Below are 17,876 nucleotides of genomic sequence, written 5' to 3' on the forward strand. Positions count from 1 at the left end.
TTATAGTTGATGTCCATAGTGGGAATCTTAGCATTTTCTTTTTTTTTTTTAATTAGTTACAGCCTTTCATAACAAAAGTACTCATTCTAATTTTACAAGCATTTCCAAAAAATCATTTTCTCAAGAAAGTACTCATAATGCATCATCTTCACTGAACAGCCACCCACTTCCTCAAATGCAAGGAAGCAGACAGTTAAAGAAGAAAAAAAAAAAAGCTGAGAGGCTGCAGTTGTTTATCACAACCTCGCCTCAGTGAGGCCTGAGATTCTTCAAACGGGAGCTTTGCTTCCCATGACGCAGAGGGAAGTATCAACTGGGATATTTCTGGTAAAACTGAAAGCAAGAAAAGCCTGGTGCCCGCTCCCAAGGGGCCCTTGAGGCTGGGGAAGTTTGGGTGCCATCCCCAAGTGACAGATGGATGGACCTTTCATCGGAGAGAAAGGAGAAGGCGCGTTGGCAACTCAGCCGCACACCTAAGATTGCTTGTGAGGCGAACCTGAGGGGGAATGACAACAGACACAAGCTAGAGGGACAGCGCGGAAAGACAAGAAGGGAGCAAACTTTGGCAGACTCGCTTCATCACCAACTGCTCACCCAAACCAGAAGCAAAATGTCCCTGAAATTGCCACGGACCTGGGATTTCAACCTGAAAGTGGAGGCTGGGAAAATAGGTATGGTCAGCGTTTCTTCGTTGCCTCTGTGGTTCTTAATTGTACCTGAGCCCCCTGCATTTGCATGTTGGTCTGCAGGGAGCATAGTCTACTTAAAAATGGATCTCCCAGCAAATCTGGGTTTGGGGGAAATTTGCATTCTAATTGATATGTTGGCTCAAAATTCTAAAATGCTTGGAGGGGGGAGGGTTCCCCTTCATTTGGAGGTAGACTGAAATGGAGTCCTGTGCTATGTGGGATCTGGGGCACTTCAGATGGTCTACGGCTATAGAGCACACACAGAACTGTGAGTTTTTTGCCATATATCATGGAAGACTCCTTTCTCCCTCCTATTTGGAAACTCATCCATGTTTTGAATGGTTTTCAACAGAAGCACAACGACTGGAGTCTTTTGAAGTGCTCCACCTGTAAATAAACTCAGTGAGTGTTGTTTAATGAGCCCAAGGGGTCAAGGTGGGGTTACTTAGGGCAAAAAGTTGACAAGGAGGACAAGACAGGAACACAGAGACATTTATTTGCAGGTACAATGAAGACAATTTTAAAGGAAAAGAGTGGGAAAGAATTCTTAAGAGTTGGAAGAGAGATACATTTTTGATTAATTGTCTTAATAGTAATTAAGATATTCCGGCCTTTAATCCATATCCTTTCCTTCTAATGATGCTGACACATTAAGTTTAGTCTGTTATAGAATTGTTATCATAAAGTCCTTTATGTAGATTTCTTCTATTGTTAAATTGATCATAGTAATTCAGGGTAGAGTAATTGGGCTGAAAGTGATTTCCTATGTTTTCTACAACTCTCACCCATATAATAAGATAACTTCCCTGATATTAGGTGTATAAAAGTGTAAGGTGTTCCTAACAGCTTGGAGGAGTTTTGCTTAGAACAAGGCCTAGATTTATATCTCTAAAGGTGGTTTGTGTGCTACCAAAATAAATACTCATAGTTAGGGAGTGTTCATGATATAGGTCCGAGGAAGGATTTGAAAGAAAACAAGGTAATCAGAGTATCATTTAGCTTGGTAACAAGGTGGAATTGGCATTCTCTAACCAAGCTAGGAATCATTGCATCCAGAGGTCCTTTCAGAAAAAAGGTAGTGTTCATACTTCTTACATGAGCAAAGGATTTCTCTACTAACTACCACTGATCTAAATATACTTTGCTAATACTCAGTCCATGTCAGAAAAATTCACTTTTACAAGTAAACCTTCCGTGGTTCTATTCCTTTCAAAATGTCCTGCTTTTACTTACATAAGGTCATTCTGCCCTCTCGCCATCTATATTTCAACAGTTTTAAGAGTTTTATTCTCCTGCAGTTTAAAAACTTGAGACAATTAATAGATAAATAACTTTTCCCCCTAGGGATGTAGGAAGTTAGCCACATTTGAGCTTGAATCTGCAAATACTTGCCTGAGGATTAAATTGGGTGGATTTTATGATTTTTACAAAGGTCCCATGGATAGCCTGCATCAGAGTCATTGTAAGAACTGGCTGAAAGTACTTGTTCATGTGCACCATGTTTACACAGTGAGAATCTCTGGAGCTTGGCCCAGTGTTCTGCATTTTAACAAACACCCTCCCCTCCCATCACCCCACGATGGTGCCATGGTCTAGGTCCAGCAATCTCAGAGAGTCAGCATCCAGCTAGCACAGAGCATCTGCCTGGACTTTCTGGGCACATCACAGATATTTGTTGCTGAATGAATGTTTGACTACAAGAAAATATTATTTAGTATGACTTAATATAAAAAAATAATAATAACGCCATGATGGGACATGGGGATCCTTTGTCGTTATCCATGCAATCTACAAGTTTATCATCCTGAGGGACTGGACTGCAGTAGAATGCATTTATGAGTGTCATGTGAACTAGAATTCAGATCACGGGCTGAGCCCTCTGAGTGGGGACAGTCACAGAATCGGTCACAGGACTTCTGGTCCCTTCTCCAGCATCCTGTATCCAGGTGCAGCTGTAGAAACTGGGTGAACAATACATCAAAGACGCTCACCTATATTTGGGAAGCTTGTGGAGTTGGGGTCATGTCAGGAAAGCCAACGATGTGTGGTTTCTTTCCAGCTTGGATAGTACGGAGTAGATCAGGTTTTCTCAGCCTGGACACCATTAACATTTTGGTGTTGGTTATATTTTTGAGACTAAATTATATTTTTGAGGTTATATATTTGAGGTTATATATTGTGAGACTGTCCTGTGCATTACAGGATATTTAGCAGAATACTTGGCCTCTACCCACTAGAGGATGGTCATACCCCACTACCACCACCAGTTGCGACAACCAGGAATGTCTCCAGATATGCCAATGTCCCCTGGAGGTGGGGGAGGGGAGTGTAATATCCTTCCTAGTCGAGAACCACTGGAGTAAATGATCACTTAACAGGTAGATTATAAGGTCCCTCAATGAGAACCCAAAATGAATTCATGGTTCACTGTCCAGCTCAATTTTCAGGAGATTCTTACTGAAATATGCCCTCAGAGGGATGGGCCACAGCTTAGGATAAACATCAGGATGGACAGTTGGGGAAACAGCAGGGCACTGACTCACAGTGTGGCCCAGGAAGGGGCCCAGCTTTTTCTTGGTGAGCTGCACTTCCAGTTTCCCCTGTATCTTCTGGGTGCTGAGCCAGGGCTGGTGTGAAAGTGAAAATCTCTGACTGTGGGGGGAGGGACTTTCTGTTGTACTCCATCTCAGAGCTGAGGGGTCTTTGCTGGATGGCAGGACTGACCGGAGACCACCACCTTGGGCCTGGTGGCTCTTTGTGCAGTGATGGGAGAACATGACACAGACCATCTTGCATCTGAACTTTTGTTCCTGGGCAGGGGTGGGGTGGGGGAAGGGGTTGGGAGAAAAGGGAAAATGCAGAGCAAAGAGTCTTGACTTGAGCTGTGGCCAGGAGCGTGCCTTTCTTTCTCTGATCCTTTATGTCTTCACTGACAGTCCAGAGATGGAACCATGACACCCTTTCACTGTGTTCACAAACTGTTACTCAAATATTTTACTCTTTCTTTCTGAATAGTCATCACTGGAGGACAGGAGGTAGGACATAGCATCCTTTCTTGCATGCTCCCTAGGGTCTGGTACAGAGCCTTGCTAGAGCCTTGCACAGAGGTGGTCTGCTGAGAGGGCAGTGACCATCGATTGAAGGGGGGCTCCCTCTGTCCTGTGAGTTGGGAGCAGTTAGTTGAAAGACTATGGGGTGAATTTCAGGACCACCCATATTTCAAACTCATTTTTTCTCAGTCTCCCTAAGATAAAACAGGGAAGAAGATGGTTTAGTACGTGTATGATTCTGAGATCATCATGAGAATGACTATGGAGGGGTAATTATTTTCAACTTATTTTACCCCTGACATTTAATAATGAAAAACTCTAGTTTTGCTTTTTAGAAAACCAGAGTAAAGGGAATGAAACATTTACCACTTAAGGTTTTCATACCCAGACCAGCCTGGGCAATATAATGAGACCTAGTCTCTACAAAATTTTTTTTAAAAAATTAGCCAGGCATGGTGGTGTGTGCCTGTAGTCCCAGTTACTTCGGAGGCTGAGGTAGGAGTATTGCTTGAGCCCAGGAGTTCAAGGTTATAGTGAGCTATGACTGTGCCGCTGCACTCCAGTCTGGAAGGAAGAGTGGGACCCTGTCTCTAAAAACAAAAAAAAAGAAAGGAAGGGAGGGAGGGAAGAATAGTTTTTGTTAGATAGATAGATAGATTCATAGGTAAATATATAAATGTATGGAAATAGAATTGAGTACATAAAGAAGTCCTGTTAATTATTTTAAAATTATTTTTAAATATGAGCAAAAATAAGAATAACCATTTTAAAGAACAGAAATAATGCTTGGCCAAAAAACATATGGCGCTATACTTAATCTCAATAATCAGGAAATGAAAATTAAGAGCACGGCAACATGCTTGTTCTGACCCACCAAATTGGCTGAAATACCCAGAGTTTTCAAAGATGTGGACAGGCTCTCATACACAGAGGGTACAATCATTTTGGAAAAGCATTTGGCATTGCTTGGAGAAGCTGATGATGTACAAGCCCTGCCAGCAGCTCTTCCACTCCCAACACTCCCCGCTAAAGAAGCCCTGTGACTGTGGACCAGAATAAATACACAAAATGATCATAGCAGTATTGTTTGTAATGAGGGGAGACTGGAAACAGCCTGAATGTCCATGAGTAACAGAATGGAAAAACAAACTGTGGTATCTATATGAACTGGAATGCTACACGAAAGCAAGGAGTAATTGGGTCTGGTTGCATGTTTAAATAAGATTAAACAGCAAACACTTAATACTGGGCCAAAAAAAGGAAGTGCCAAAAAAAAGTAGAATCAGACTTATTTATATTAAGGTTAAAAATATAATGCATATGGAAAAATCATAAAGAAAAGCAAAAATTGTTATAAAACTCACAGTTGTTGTTGCTTCTGAAAGGAAGGATGGCAAGTGCATTAGGGAAGGCTCGCCAATACTTGATCTCAGTCGTAGGTATATGAGAGTTTATTACTGCTTATCAGATGAGCAAAGAAACAAACAATATAAGTCAACACTCAAAAATTTGGAAGGATGCACTTCATTTGTTAATAGTAGTTAACTGTGCATGAAGGATTTATGAGTGAGATATACCCAAACATATATGTATTATTATTTTGTAAGTATTTTCTACAATTAATAAGTATTGACTGTGTTTTTAAAACTACACATAGCTGGCCGAATGTGATGTCTTAGGCCTGTTGTCCTAGCATTCTGGGAGGCTGAGGTGGGCGGATCGCTTGAGTTCATGAGTTAAGAGACCAGCCTGAGCAAGAGTGAGACCCCGTCTCTACTAAAAAAAATTGAAAATGGAAAACTGAGGCAAGATATCACTTGAGATTAACAGTTTGCGGTTGCTCTGAGCTATTACGCCACGGCACTCTACCAAGAGCAACCAAGTGTGAGATTCTGTCTCAAAAAAATTAAAAAAATACCCAGAGCTAACACACATTCCAAAGTGCTGGCCAGCATCGTGGCCTAGTGTTTTACAGATGGCACACACTCTTTAGTGACGCAGCAGCCAGCTCCAGAGCCCTTGTCTGGCTGAAGAAGCTCAATGCTGTCATTGACTTAACTTTTAGGCGTAAATTAAATTCTTTCTGCAAGGTGCATACCTTTTCTTCTGGAGACTTCTAGATCTCTAGTCTCAGGGTATGAGGCTTTCTTAAAAGAGCTACATGGCTTCTCAGTGAGCAGGTCAGCCTGCTGGAACGTATTTTGTACCTTATTTGGCAAAAATGCTTGTTCCCTGGGTTGAGCGTCCTGAAATCAGGCAGCCTGTGGTGAGCTGGTCTGGTCCGTCTGTGTTTGGTGTTCAGCACTGGGAACGCTTTCTTTACAATTCACTACCAAACTTACCATGTGTTAATCCAGCACCGCCTGGGTTCTGGAATGAGGGTAGTTTATTTGTTGTGGCCTAATCCTTTGTGTTGCCTGAGGAGCTCCCAGTCTCTGCGGGATACAGGCTCCTACACATGCAGGTGCAGTCAAGGATAGGAACGCGCCTTCCTAGGACAGTGCACACTGGCACAAGGAGGTGCTCCTTGCAGTGCCCACACCTGTTGTCACCTTATGTGAAGGTGATGTCATTATTCCTTGTTCCAGTAAAATCATCTGCTCCTATGTTGTCATTGACTTAACCTTTAGGCATAAATTAAAGTCTTTCTGGAAGGTGCATACCCGGGCTGATACTTCCTGGTCACCTGGGGAATAAGGGCTGATGGCATGTCTGGGCCTCTGGCAGCAGCAGAGCAAGGAACAACCTAAGTGGTGATGGGAAGACAGAACCTGGTTTTATGCCCATTTATGAACAAAGTCTCCTCTATGGACACTAAATGAGGTTGGCTTAGATTCTATACTTGGTGTTAGACTGGGAGCCAAGAGCACTCAGATCAGCAGAGGCTAGCTCAGTGGTGCCTGTGTCTCTGAAAATGGGGCCGGCTTGAGTAGCTCCATGGCCTGGCCTGGGTACCCATCACCATAAGCAGCTTACGGCAGTGCTGGTGATGCCATCTCCTCGTCTCACGCAGTACAGTTTATAAAACATCTTCACAGAGTGTCCAATGGGAGGACTCTATGCAACTCTGCATAGCTGGAGCATGATCCTTTGGGTGAGGGGTGCCCACTATGGGGGTGTAGAAAGGCTCTAGGAATAAGCTGATGACAATGGTCCCTTCACACACAAGACAGCTTGAAAGAAAAGAACCTCACACTGAGGTAGTACCGCATTAACTAATTAGCTAAGTTCAAATACCAGAGATGGGATGGTGTAAAGAGCAGAAGCAAAGCCCCAGCTGCGGCCACAGCAACCGAAACCCAAACTGGGGAGCTCCTGGGAGAGCACAAGGAGAAGCCCGGAGAGGCACAGGCCGGTCACAGACACTGCACCACACAGTAGGGCACGGAAATTTTGTGGAGTCCCCAGACAGGAACTGAGATATAAAAGTTACGAAGAGAAAAGATTTACATTTCTTGTCTTATGCTTTACTCATCATCATTTTTCTCTTTGAAATCTTGTTTAAAAAAAAAAATCACTTTACAAAAAAAAAAAAAAAAATGATACCTATAGGTCTTTCAACCAAATCTAAAGCCAGCCCTGCAGAGCAAAGGCAAGTGGGCACATGGGTGGGAAATGACTTTGACGCAGGGAAGAAGCGCTGTGATGAGCACTGTCATTCCCTTTCTTTAATATACAGGTGTGTATATTCCTCAGGAGGTCCCCGACTTGCCGGTTTTCTCACACTGATTTTCCTGAACATAGTTCTACTTTTTTGGAGAGGTGGAAACTTTGTAATTTTGTGTAACGCCTCCTTTAATCCTCTTTTGTGAAGGGATTAAATGGAAAGTCCTTACGAACTGGCCCTGCTCACCTGCCCTGTCTCTTGCTGTGCCCCTTTCCTGGGAGCATGTGGACACGCACGCACACGCAGATGCACACACTAGAACTTCAGCCACATCTTGCTTTCTGCAGCTCCCAGCTTTCTCATCTGCCTGGTGTCTCTCCCCACCTGTGGGTCCCTGACCACCATCCAACTCCTGCCCACCCCTTGGTCACAGTGTAGACATCTTGTCCACTGGGAGTCTGTAAGGCTGCTAAGCCCCGGAAAGAGAGAACACTAACCCTTTCCCAAGCCACTAAAACAGAGACTTTACTCTCAAGACTAGGGGCTTCCTTAGAGGAGAGAGCTGGGCAGTGTTTTTGAACATGCATGAGTCAGCCCCATGAACCAACTGATGCTTTGGTTTTGAGGGAAAGGATTTGTAACATTAGCACTGTAGGCCCTAATTGGAGACAACAACCTTGACTTGTCTGACGAAAGAGGCAGGGGCAGAGATTGTCTAAGGGCTGAATTGTCCATCGAGGCTCCTGGATAGGAGTGGTGAAAGGCAGGCAGTTGTGTGGCGTAGGAAGGACTGCATAAGCTTTGCTCCCTGGCTGAGCACCTGTGAATCTGGAGCAAGCTGCTCGGCTTCTACAAATAAGATTAACAGCACGTATGCCGAGAGGAAGAAAGTGCTCATGCATGTGACGTATGTCGGGTGCTCAGCAAACATCTGTTTCTTTTCATTACAGACAATCTTATTTCCAACCTCAAATCAGACTAGAGGCTGCACTTGGACTATATTATTTTGGGCATCCGTAAAATAAGACCTACTGAGTCGTGCTTAATGTTACACCCTCAGTTTTTGTCATTCCTGTAAGGGACGATTTTGTGAAATCTGCTCCTCATTGTGTTGGAAGCATGAGGATGAGGAATGGACAATGCCAGTGACTCCTGCAGATAACTCTTCTGAGGAAGTATCACTGATTCAGTGCTCAGGAATGATTTTGTCTTCTTTGAGGAACTGCTATGTTTCTTCCTCAAAGACGGTAATTCAACTGACTGTGTTCCCCTCCTTGACTGCCAGGAAGCTGAGCTAAATTTGAAGTTCAATCACAACTACTTCCGCCCATTGGATTAACATATTCTATTCTTTATCTTTGGTAAAAGTTGATGTGTTCGTGGCAAATAATTTTCTATCTGCATAGGAAAACCTCCCGAAGTCTCTTCCTCAAAGATAAGCATTACATCAATCAATACACAACTCCAGTGGGTAGATTCCATTATGTTGTAGTAGCAACTAAACATTACAAGGGTTGATGAAAGGTTCCAAGAACATCAAAGTGCTGAGGATTGTTTGAGTTCGTAAATGAAAACACCAGAATTCCATGGTCACCTATGTTCTTTCCCTGAAGTTATATACAATGAGGGCATCTCCAGTACATTCAAACCCATCACTGCATCTCATTCATTCATTCACTCAGACAGCACGGAAGCATTTATTTGCTCAGCTCTGTGTGATAGGTGCTTTTTAAGGTGCATTGCCCTGCTGGGCCTCTTCTCATGTTGAGAGCACTCCATTCCCCTACACATCCACCTTGCTAATGAGAGTATTCCTCAACTTTGTAATTGCTATATATTCTCCATAAGCTGTGATGTGTCTGTCACCAGGGCTGTGACTGACTTAGGTGATAGCTGCTTCACTCCTCCCTACCCATTCACCCCCAAAACGTGTGCACAGAGACTTTAGCCCTATGGGGCTGGTGGTGCTCTGCTGCTGGAGTCTGGTCCACGACTGCCAAACATTTATATGCTTCCTCGTCGGTTTGAAATATCAAAGTGAAAGAGGAAGCAGAATAATAGCACAGAGTTTCTGAGTCTGATGTGAATAATAGTTAATATTTTTAAAATTTTATTTATTTATTTTTCATTTCAGATTAATATGAGAGTACAAACAATTAGGTTACCATGTTTGCATTTGTTAGGTAAAGTCTCTGTTGTAGTTGTGTCCCACTCCCAGGAGGTGCGCCATAGAGCCTTACATTGTGCCCCTTAGGTGGGAGCACAGCAAACCCCTCCTTCCTCCCCTCTCCTCGTCTCTTCCCCCTTCTTTCTTCTCCCTCCCAGTAGTTAATAGTTTTAAAAAATATATAAAGTTTACGAAATGAATTTTGTAACAAAGTCTAAATGAACTCCAATGGAGTGAGTCAGCTGTAGAGTAGTGGTTAGGATGCTGGCTTTGGAGTCAGATTGCCTAACTTTGAATCCCTGGATCCCTGACTATCAGCTCTGTGATCTGGGTCCTCAGGTTTTTCAACTGTAAAATGGCTGTGATCATCATGCTAACTCATGCGGGTATGGAGAGGAAATGATCCATGTAAAATCCTTAACATAAGGGTGCAAGTGTTTTAGAAACACTTGTTGGGATTATCACCATAGTGGGCAGGTCTGACATCAACTTCAAATCAAGGCCTTGGTGAAAACCAGAGGCAGCAGTGCTGACTTGTCTTGGCCGGGCTTAGTTCTTTCTTTTCTTTACACATATGGCCTTTACAACATCTGCAGACTCCCTTTCCTGCCCAATGTTTATTCCTGGCACACAACAAACACGCTGCTCTGTAGCTGACTGACCAAAAATTTTGTTTTTTTTACCCTTTATGCCTCCAACTGCCATGTGTTCAGCCCTTCCATAATGCACATGAATTTTATCTGTGTGTTTGCATAGCTATTCTTGTTTGCTTGGTTTTTCCTTGTTTCTAAATCAGCAAAATGCCTGAGTCGTGACTTTCCAGTAAGGATTATCATAGCTTCTTGTCAGTTTCCTCCAGAAATATCAGAGGTGCTATTGTGACAGGAGCAGTTCTTCAAACTACTTTCCTTACTTTGGGTAGGAAAAGGGGGACTCTGGGTGGGGCACTGCTCAGACCACCCTACTCCATGACTGAGGAGCTGCTTCCCCAGTTGCTGACCATTTCCCATGTGTGCCTCTGGCTACCGAAGGGAGGTTGCAACTTGATTGTTTGGGCCTCACCGGGGCTCAGTGTTGAACTGTTTGTGATCACTTACATGTGGGTTAAAGCAGCTGCAGAGGCAACAGCGGGCAGAGAAGTTTTTCCTGTTTGCTACAAGAATCCTGCACCTGGCCCACTACTCACATTCAGATCATTATTTGTAGGGAATGGTAAAGGATCAGCAGAACATTCGCAATTCTATCTTTCTATCCTGGATTCTGCTGTTGCTCCCCAAGGATTCTTGTGAGTGTGCTACTTCCTCTGACCAGTGCTCTACTTTTTATCTCATGTACCTGCTCATTTATACTTTGCCAGTGGGTGAGGAATCTTATTAGGACCACAACACAGAGTTATGATGATAACGGACACTGAGCTGTCCCCTCCAGTCCATTCTCAGCCCAGGACTCTGTGCTGTGTTCTGAGACAACCTGTTTGATATTCATTTTGCAACTGATCCTCTCCCTCTGAGCAATCCACACTCTCCTTGCCAGCGGAGGGGAATGAGCTGACCTGGATTTGCCTGAGTCTCAGGGAGTTCCTGGGATGTGGAGCTCACAGTGTGAGAATCAGGAAAGTAATCCTAGAATCAATTCTTGAGGCTTGAGAAAACAAATATCATATGACAAATACCAAATACCATGTTTCAGGTGCCCTGTTTATTCCTAGGATTGAATTTCCTGTGAAGCTACAATTGAAGGTAAAAATTGAATTATAAGGAAACAATTTTAAATGCAGCCACGTTGTTCTTTCTCTCTAGTATCCATGGTCAGTGGTCCTTCCAAATTCATTTTTCAACTTACTTGAAGCTGCCATGCTAGCTTTCCCATCTGTTCTTGTGAGATCGTTTATTCTTGCTCACACTTTCTTTGGAAGGATTTGGAGTCACAGATGTCAGTCTTCTTTCCAGGGTCTTTCCAAGGTACTTCTTTCCAGAATTACACAACAATTCGTGCCCTTGTAGATCCTCTATCACACCCCTAAGTTTATATTCTATTACTATTACTTTCTGGGCTTTCTTTTTCTTTTCTTTATTATTTTTTCCCTTTTATTAAGTCTTATACACATAGATCATGAATATATTTATGCACATGTGGGATACAATGCGTTGGTTTTTTAATACAATTTGGAGTGCTTACATCAAACTGGGCTTTATTTTTCAACTCCATCCCTCTCTTCCCATGACCATGGCCATGATTTCTCTCCTCCTGGGAAGAATTCCAAAATTATCCAAGTGGGATCAGTTGCTCCTTCTTCTGGGAAACTGTACCACTTTGCTTATTTTTCTTCTATTCTGATTGACGCATAAAATACATTACTATGTGCTGAACACTATAGAAGGCTCAGAATGTAGGAAGATTTTTTAAAAGTTTAAAATTCTGACAGTCTCCTTAGAGGCATTTTGAACAAGCAGGGCTTTCCTGCTAAAAAAGAGAATAGATGATGTGGTGTAACTGTAATCATGACATGTAAAAAGCTGACACAGGATTTGTTCTGTAACTGATTCTCTTTTTTTTTTGAGACAGAGTCTCACTGTACCGCCCTCGGGTAGAGTGCCGTGGCATCACACGGCTCACAGAAACCTCTTAACTCTTGGGCTTACGCGATTCTCTTGCCTCAGCCTCCCGAGCAGCTGGGACTACAGGCCCCCGCCACAACGCCTGGCTATTTTTTGGTTGCAGTTTGGCCGGGGCTGGGTTTGAACTCGCCACCCTCGGCATATGGGGCTGGCGCCCTACTCACTGAGCCACAGGCGCCACCCGTAACTGATTCTCTTAACCCACTTGAGCCACAGCCCTTAAATATCTACAAGGGGCAAGTTTTCACATGTTAATCCAAATCTATGTGCTCCTTCCCAAATCCTATAAATCAAGTTTCCAATCCTAAATTGCTATTCTAATTTAGAGCCAGTAGAGAGTGTCTACGGACAATGTAGCTGCCTTTCCAATGAAAAATGTGGTCTTTTTCCATTATTTAACCCTGAATTTAGCCAATTCTAGAAAAATCCCTGAATTTAACCACTTCTCTGTTCAGCACAAAATTATCCTCAAATCTCATCCTTCTGTGGCCTGAAATGCCCAGCATTATTTATAATGTGAGTGATTGATAAGGTAATCAACTTTGTGTCTTCACAGATAGAATAAGGTTTCATATAAAATTTATTTCTTGAAAGAAGCAGCAAAAATGACTCTTGATTTAACTAAAAAGCTAGACCTGAGTGCAGTGAAGGGGCCATTGAAAAGGAGGCGCTGGCAGGCAGCTAATCCTGGGTTTGATTTCCAGCTCAGCCTTTTACCACCTCTTTGGTTTTGGGCAAATCACCTTAATGTCTCTGTGTCTCAGTTTTCTCATTTGAGAAATGGGGGCAGTAGTTCTGCCTATTTTCTAGAGTTATTCAATAATGCTTCCTCCAACCAGCTCAGGCACTCACAGTCATAAGTAAACCATGTCATCCCCTGTAATTGTACCATCTTTGAAATCTTACTTTCAGACGTCCCACTCTGTGCCCACTACATCCTCTGTACCCAGAGCGCCTACTCCAGCAATTCTCTGATGTCACCCCAGTGAGCAACATTCCATTGCCATATTCCTACTACTTTTTTGCTATTAATCACCCCATTACATCCCCCTAAACATAGATTCCTTACTCTGGCACTACATCCACCACAGGACAAGGACCCTAACATCCTCTTTCCTCATCATAACCACCTGGAGAACCCCTAACCCAGCTTAAACCCAACAGTCTGTCTTCTCAGTGCCTGTACCTGGGTAGCTGAATATCACTGGAGAATGTCAGGCCACTGAGATGCCCAGATTTACTTCAAATGTATCATCTTAGAGGGGTATTCATCAGAGCCCAACAGACCTTCAAATGTATGACCAGTCATCTCAGAGGAGTACTTACTAGAGCCTGACAGACCTTCAAATGTGTGACCAGTAATCTTAGACGGTACTTGCCAAAGCCTGACAGACCTTCAATTAAGCAATTGACCAGTCATCTCAGAGGAATACTCAACAGAGCCCGACAGAGACCAGTATGACCAGTCATCTCAGAGGAGTACTCAACAGAGCCCGACAGACCTTCAAATGTATGACCAGTCATCTCAGTCATCTTATAGGGTACTCAACAGAGCCTGACAAACCTTCAAATATATGACCAATCATCTCAGAGGGGTACTCAACAGAGCCCAACTACCTTCAAGTGGATGACCAGTCATCTCAGGGGATACTTACCAGAGCCCTGACAGACCTTCAAATGTATGATCATTCATCTCAGAGGGTACTCACAGGTAACAACAAGCCTTCAAATGTATGACCAGTCAGCTCAGAGGGATACTCAATGGAGCCTGACAAACTTCCAGTGTATGACTAGTCATCTTAGAAGGTACTCAACAGAGCCTGATAGACCTTCAAATGTACCTTGAGTTCCAGAGAGGAACTCAATGGAGCCTGACAAACCTGCTACATACTTTTGTGCTGCTACAACAAAATACCCAAGAACAGGCAATTTATAAAAAACAGAAGTTTGTTTTTCACAATTCTGGAGGTTTGGCAACAGCTCCATTTCTCATAGATGGTGCCATGTAAGTGACCTCACATGGCAAAAGCTACCGAAGTATGAAAGGGGAGAAGCACGGTGACCTCACACAGTAAAAACGGAGGGTGGACCCACACCCTCCAGCTCTTTTATAAAGGGCCTAATGTCATCTGTGACTTAACTGCTTCCCAAAGGCTATCCCTCTTCATACTGTTGCATTGGGTATGAAGTTTCAACATGAATTCTGAAGGGGACAACATCATTCAAACCCTTGTACCTATTTAGTAATTTTACTTTCCTTTCCCCCAAAACTTTTATGCCTTTACTTTTTCTCTCCACTAGGCCTCACCACCTCCTCCTGTTATCAACCTCACTTATAGAAAGAAATATATATGAAACCAAGTAAGAATGACTTTGTTTCCTCCCGCCAAAGACTTTTGTCTACCCACATCTGTACCTCGGGTACTCCTGTAGACATAGACAGCGGGGGCCCCCATCTGGAGACCTATATTTTAAAGGCTCGTGTTCTGGTCTTGCGCCAGCTGTGCTCCTTCTCAGAGGCAAAGAGCCTGGCTTTGCTTACCTAGGGGACATGCTTACCTAGGCCCTGTGCCCTGCTTGCTTCTTAGACCATCTGTGATTGTAAAATTCCCTACACAGGTGTTCAGGGACTGTGTAAGAGCTTTCCTCCTAGTTGTTTGTTCCCAGGATGGCTGATTGCAGAGAGGCCCAGAGTTTGGACGTCTGTGCTGGGCTGTCCACCTGCATTTGTGAGAGGCCCCTCACTGTGAGAAAGGGAGCTGAGTGTGGGAAGAGAAGGAACACGGACTCTGAGACGGGGACCTCCATTTGTCTCCTTGCTACAGGTTCTCAGCTATAGCCCTGGTCACTTCTCACGCAGCAGCCGACCTAATTAAGCATGAGTGCATGCCACTCCCCCAGGAAGGTTCTAATCCAAGTCACCAATAATAATTCATCTCTTGCCAAGCCATGGGCGAACCCTCTGTTCTCATCTCACTCAGCTCTTCTGCAGCATTTGATGCAATCACCCATTTTCTCCTTGAAATAATTTCTTTTCAGACTTCCTCAACACCATCCCCTCACCTTCCCTTACCTCACTAGCCGCTCTTCCATGATGTCTCCTTCGCTGCTGGAACTCTTAACACAGAAGTGTCTCAGGCAGGACTGGCTACATCATTTGTGGGACCTAGTATGAAATGAAATTGTGGCATCCCTTGTTCAAGATATATTAGGAATTTCAAGATGGTGATAGCAGAGCACTAAACCAAGTGGGGGACCAGTTAAATTGGGGGCCCTGTGTGAAGCACAGGCTGTCTGTATAGCCAGCTCTGGTGCCAGACCTTCAGTACCTGAATCCTATTCTCTTTATCCAACCTCTAAACTTAGGTGATCTCAGCCCTCCCCTTGGCTTTGAATTCTATTTGTACTTCTATGCCTTAGCCCCCCAGCCCGGGGGCTTCTGGACGTCTGCGCATCTTTGCTTGGCTGTCTCCCACACCATACTCGCTGCGTGTCCAGAACAAATTCTGCATCTTCTGCATTGCCTCTCTTCCTGCTCCTCCCTACCCAGTTTACCTGACCTTAGTAAAGGGCTCTCCCATCCCCCAAGTTGCTCACGCTAAGGTTTAAATAAGACCACAGCTTTCTTTTTTTTTCATGTCCTTTCTAGTGATTGAGCAAGGGTTTCATCCAGAGATATATTTCTGACTTTCTTATGGAGAGGGGAAGTAGGACTCGCAGTTTCTGGAGCTGGTTTGGAACAACACGTGATGGCTGACCATTTAGCTCTACCCAAGGCGGTCAGGGCTGAGTAGGGTCACAAGGGTACTTCTTCCTCCTGTAATCAAAGTCTTTTTGATGACTGAGACTAAATCATGGGCAAAGAGGTCCTCAGACGCAGGGGCTGGGCCGTCTCGCTCGCCCGCCTCCCTCCCTCCACTTTTCTCTGACTGGACATCGCTTCTCTTCTTTACTTCAGGGAGCCTAACTCAGGCACTTGAAGATTTTCCATACTGAGGGCTACAGGTAAAGTGAGAAACTTGAAGTAGCCTTTTCCCCCTCCTCCTTAAAGAAAAATCCAACTCACATTTATTAGCGAGGATGAAGAAAGCAGCTCTACATAGGAATCCAGACACAAAAGTCAGACCTCAGTTTTGTATCTGGGAAGTCAGTAGGTAGTACGATGCCCACGGGGGTGAGACAGGGAGAGGGAGGGACAGACAGGTAGACAGACAGAGGGTGAGAGAGACACCACAGTGTGGGGTGTGCAGAGCAAAGGTGGACGGAGGGAACTCAGAGGAGGAAAAGTGGAGAATGTCTGGGGGTGGGCAGGGACACCTCCGTGTGGCTCTGCAGCCTGGGAGGACACTGGGGAAAGCCCTTCAAGTCAGCTGAGGCTGTCACCCACACCTTCAGAAAGTGATCCTGCTGGCCATCACTTGGCTGATGACAAAACAGGCTGGGTTTGTTACTCTGGACTATTTCCGTCTATCTCCATTCTATCTTCTGTCTACGTGGAGAGTCGGAAAGCCAAAAATGAAACTTCTCAGTGGCTCAAGACATCCCCTTGTGGCTCCTTTCTGGCTGCTGCTGCTGCTGCTGGTGAGCAAGGCCAGAGCTTCTGAGAAGCAGAGCACTTATTTTGCACTCGGCTTCTGAGGAGCAGGGCCCTTGTATTCAGGCTCCAAGGTCCTGGGCACAAGAGCAGTGGCAGCTGCTGCTGTGGTGACACCTCACTTATGGAATTTCCCCAGCTGCGGCTTCAAAGGGGGTCACTCCCTAAGGGATCAATTCGGTATGGCTTTGGGGTATGGTTCAGGGGATTAGAACCTGCTCCTTCAGCTCCTCCAAATATTGTATAAATCCCTGTAAGGTAGTGCCTGGTTCTTGCATATACTCGCTTGTCATCCTTACGTTTGCACGTAACTTTGTTATCTCCACCCAGATGGGCCCATTTCACAGATTCTCACCACATATTTCTATAGAGTTTCTGGTATCATCAACACCCCAACAGCCATTCAATGTCTGAGTGAACCACAGGCCTCAGGGACACATTTCTGCCATTCACATATTCATTAAGAAGTTCACTGAGTGGTGGGGAAATCTCCTACAATCATACCAGCTGGTATGCGTGTGGGTCCCTCAGAAGCGCAGAGATTGTTGGTCTAGTAGCCTTGCATTTCTGGTCACGTCTCCATGTACTCCCTTTATTGTCCACTCCTCCTGGCTCTTTCTAGTGGTGGAGATCCCATTCTCAGGGCTGGCTGCAGGGGACATGTAACACGTGCACAGTTCCACGGGGCCCCATGTTCTGAAGGGCTCCATGCTGAGCTTAATGTTTTCTTGTTACCAGCTTGAAATTCTTAACGATTTTTGAACAAGGGGCTCCACATTTTCATTTTTCACTCAGCTCTGCAAATCACATGGCTGACCCTGCCGTTCTTCCACCTTACATTACAGGAACCAGGCCATCTTTTAGCCAGCCCTTTGCCTCAGGACCTCTTTCTACACCAATTAGTGCCCCCCCCATCAGTTCTACCTACTTCCTACCTGCATCTCAGATCCACCCCGTCCCTCATCTCCAGTTCAGGCCTAGATTATTCTGTGAGCCTTTGACCATTTCCCATCCTCCAGTTTTCACAGCCTTTAGTTTATTCCCTGCGAGCTCCCCAGCGCGGGTGTTAGTCATTTCATTGATCAGATCAGTCACCCCAGGGCTCCAAGGGAATCACACACAGGTATCAGCAGCTCTTGAGCTGGATACTC

The 17,876-nt window shown here is 44.5% G+C and overlaps 1 protein-coding gene across 4 annotated transcripts in view; it reads left to right on the plus strand.

Annotated features, from left to right (window-relative positions):
* Positions 1-209: 209 nt before the first annotated feature.
* Positions 210-17,876, plus strand: part of ARHGAP25 (Rho GTPase activating protein 25) — a 107,144-nt gene continuing 89,477 nt past the window's right edge. The window contains exon 1 of one of the 4 annotated variants that reach the window (XM_053588887.1): positions 210-671. In XM_053588887.1, coding sequence (XP_053444862.1) covers positions 419-671 — 253 coding nt within the window. In that variant the 5' untranslated portion in view covers positions 210-418. Of the gene's footprint in view, positions 672-745; positions 958-17,876 lie in introns of those variants that run through there. The other 3 variants (XM_053588889.1, XM_053588888.1, XM_053588890.1) reach the window with 3 other exon arrangements.

The sequence above is a fragment of the Nycticebus coucang genome, chromosome 4 (assembly GCF_027406575.1).
Source record: "Nycticebus coucang isolate mNycCou1 chromosome 4, mNycCou1.pri, whole genome shotgun sequence".
NCBI classification, from domain to species: Eukaryota; Metazoa; Chordata; class Mammalia; order Primates; family Lorisidae; genus Nycticebus; species Nycticebus coucang.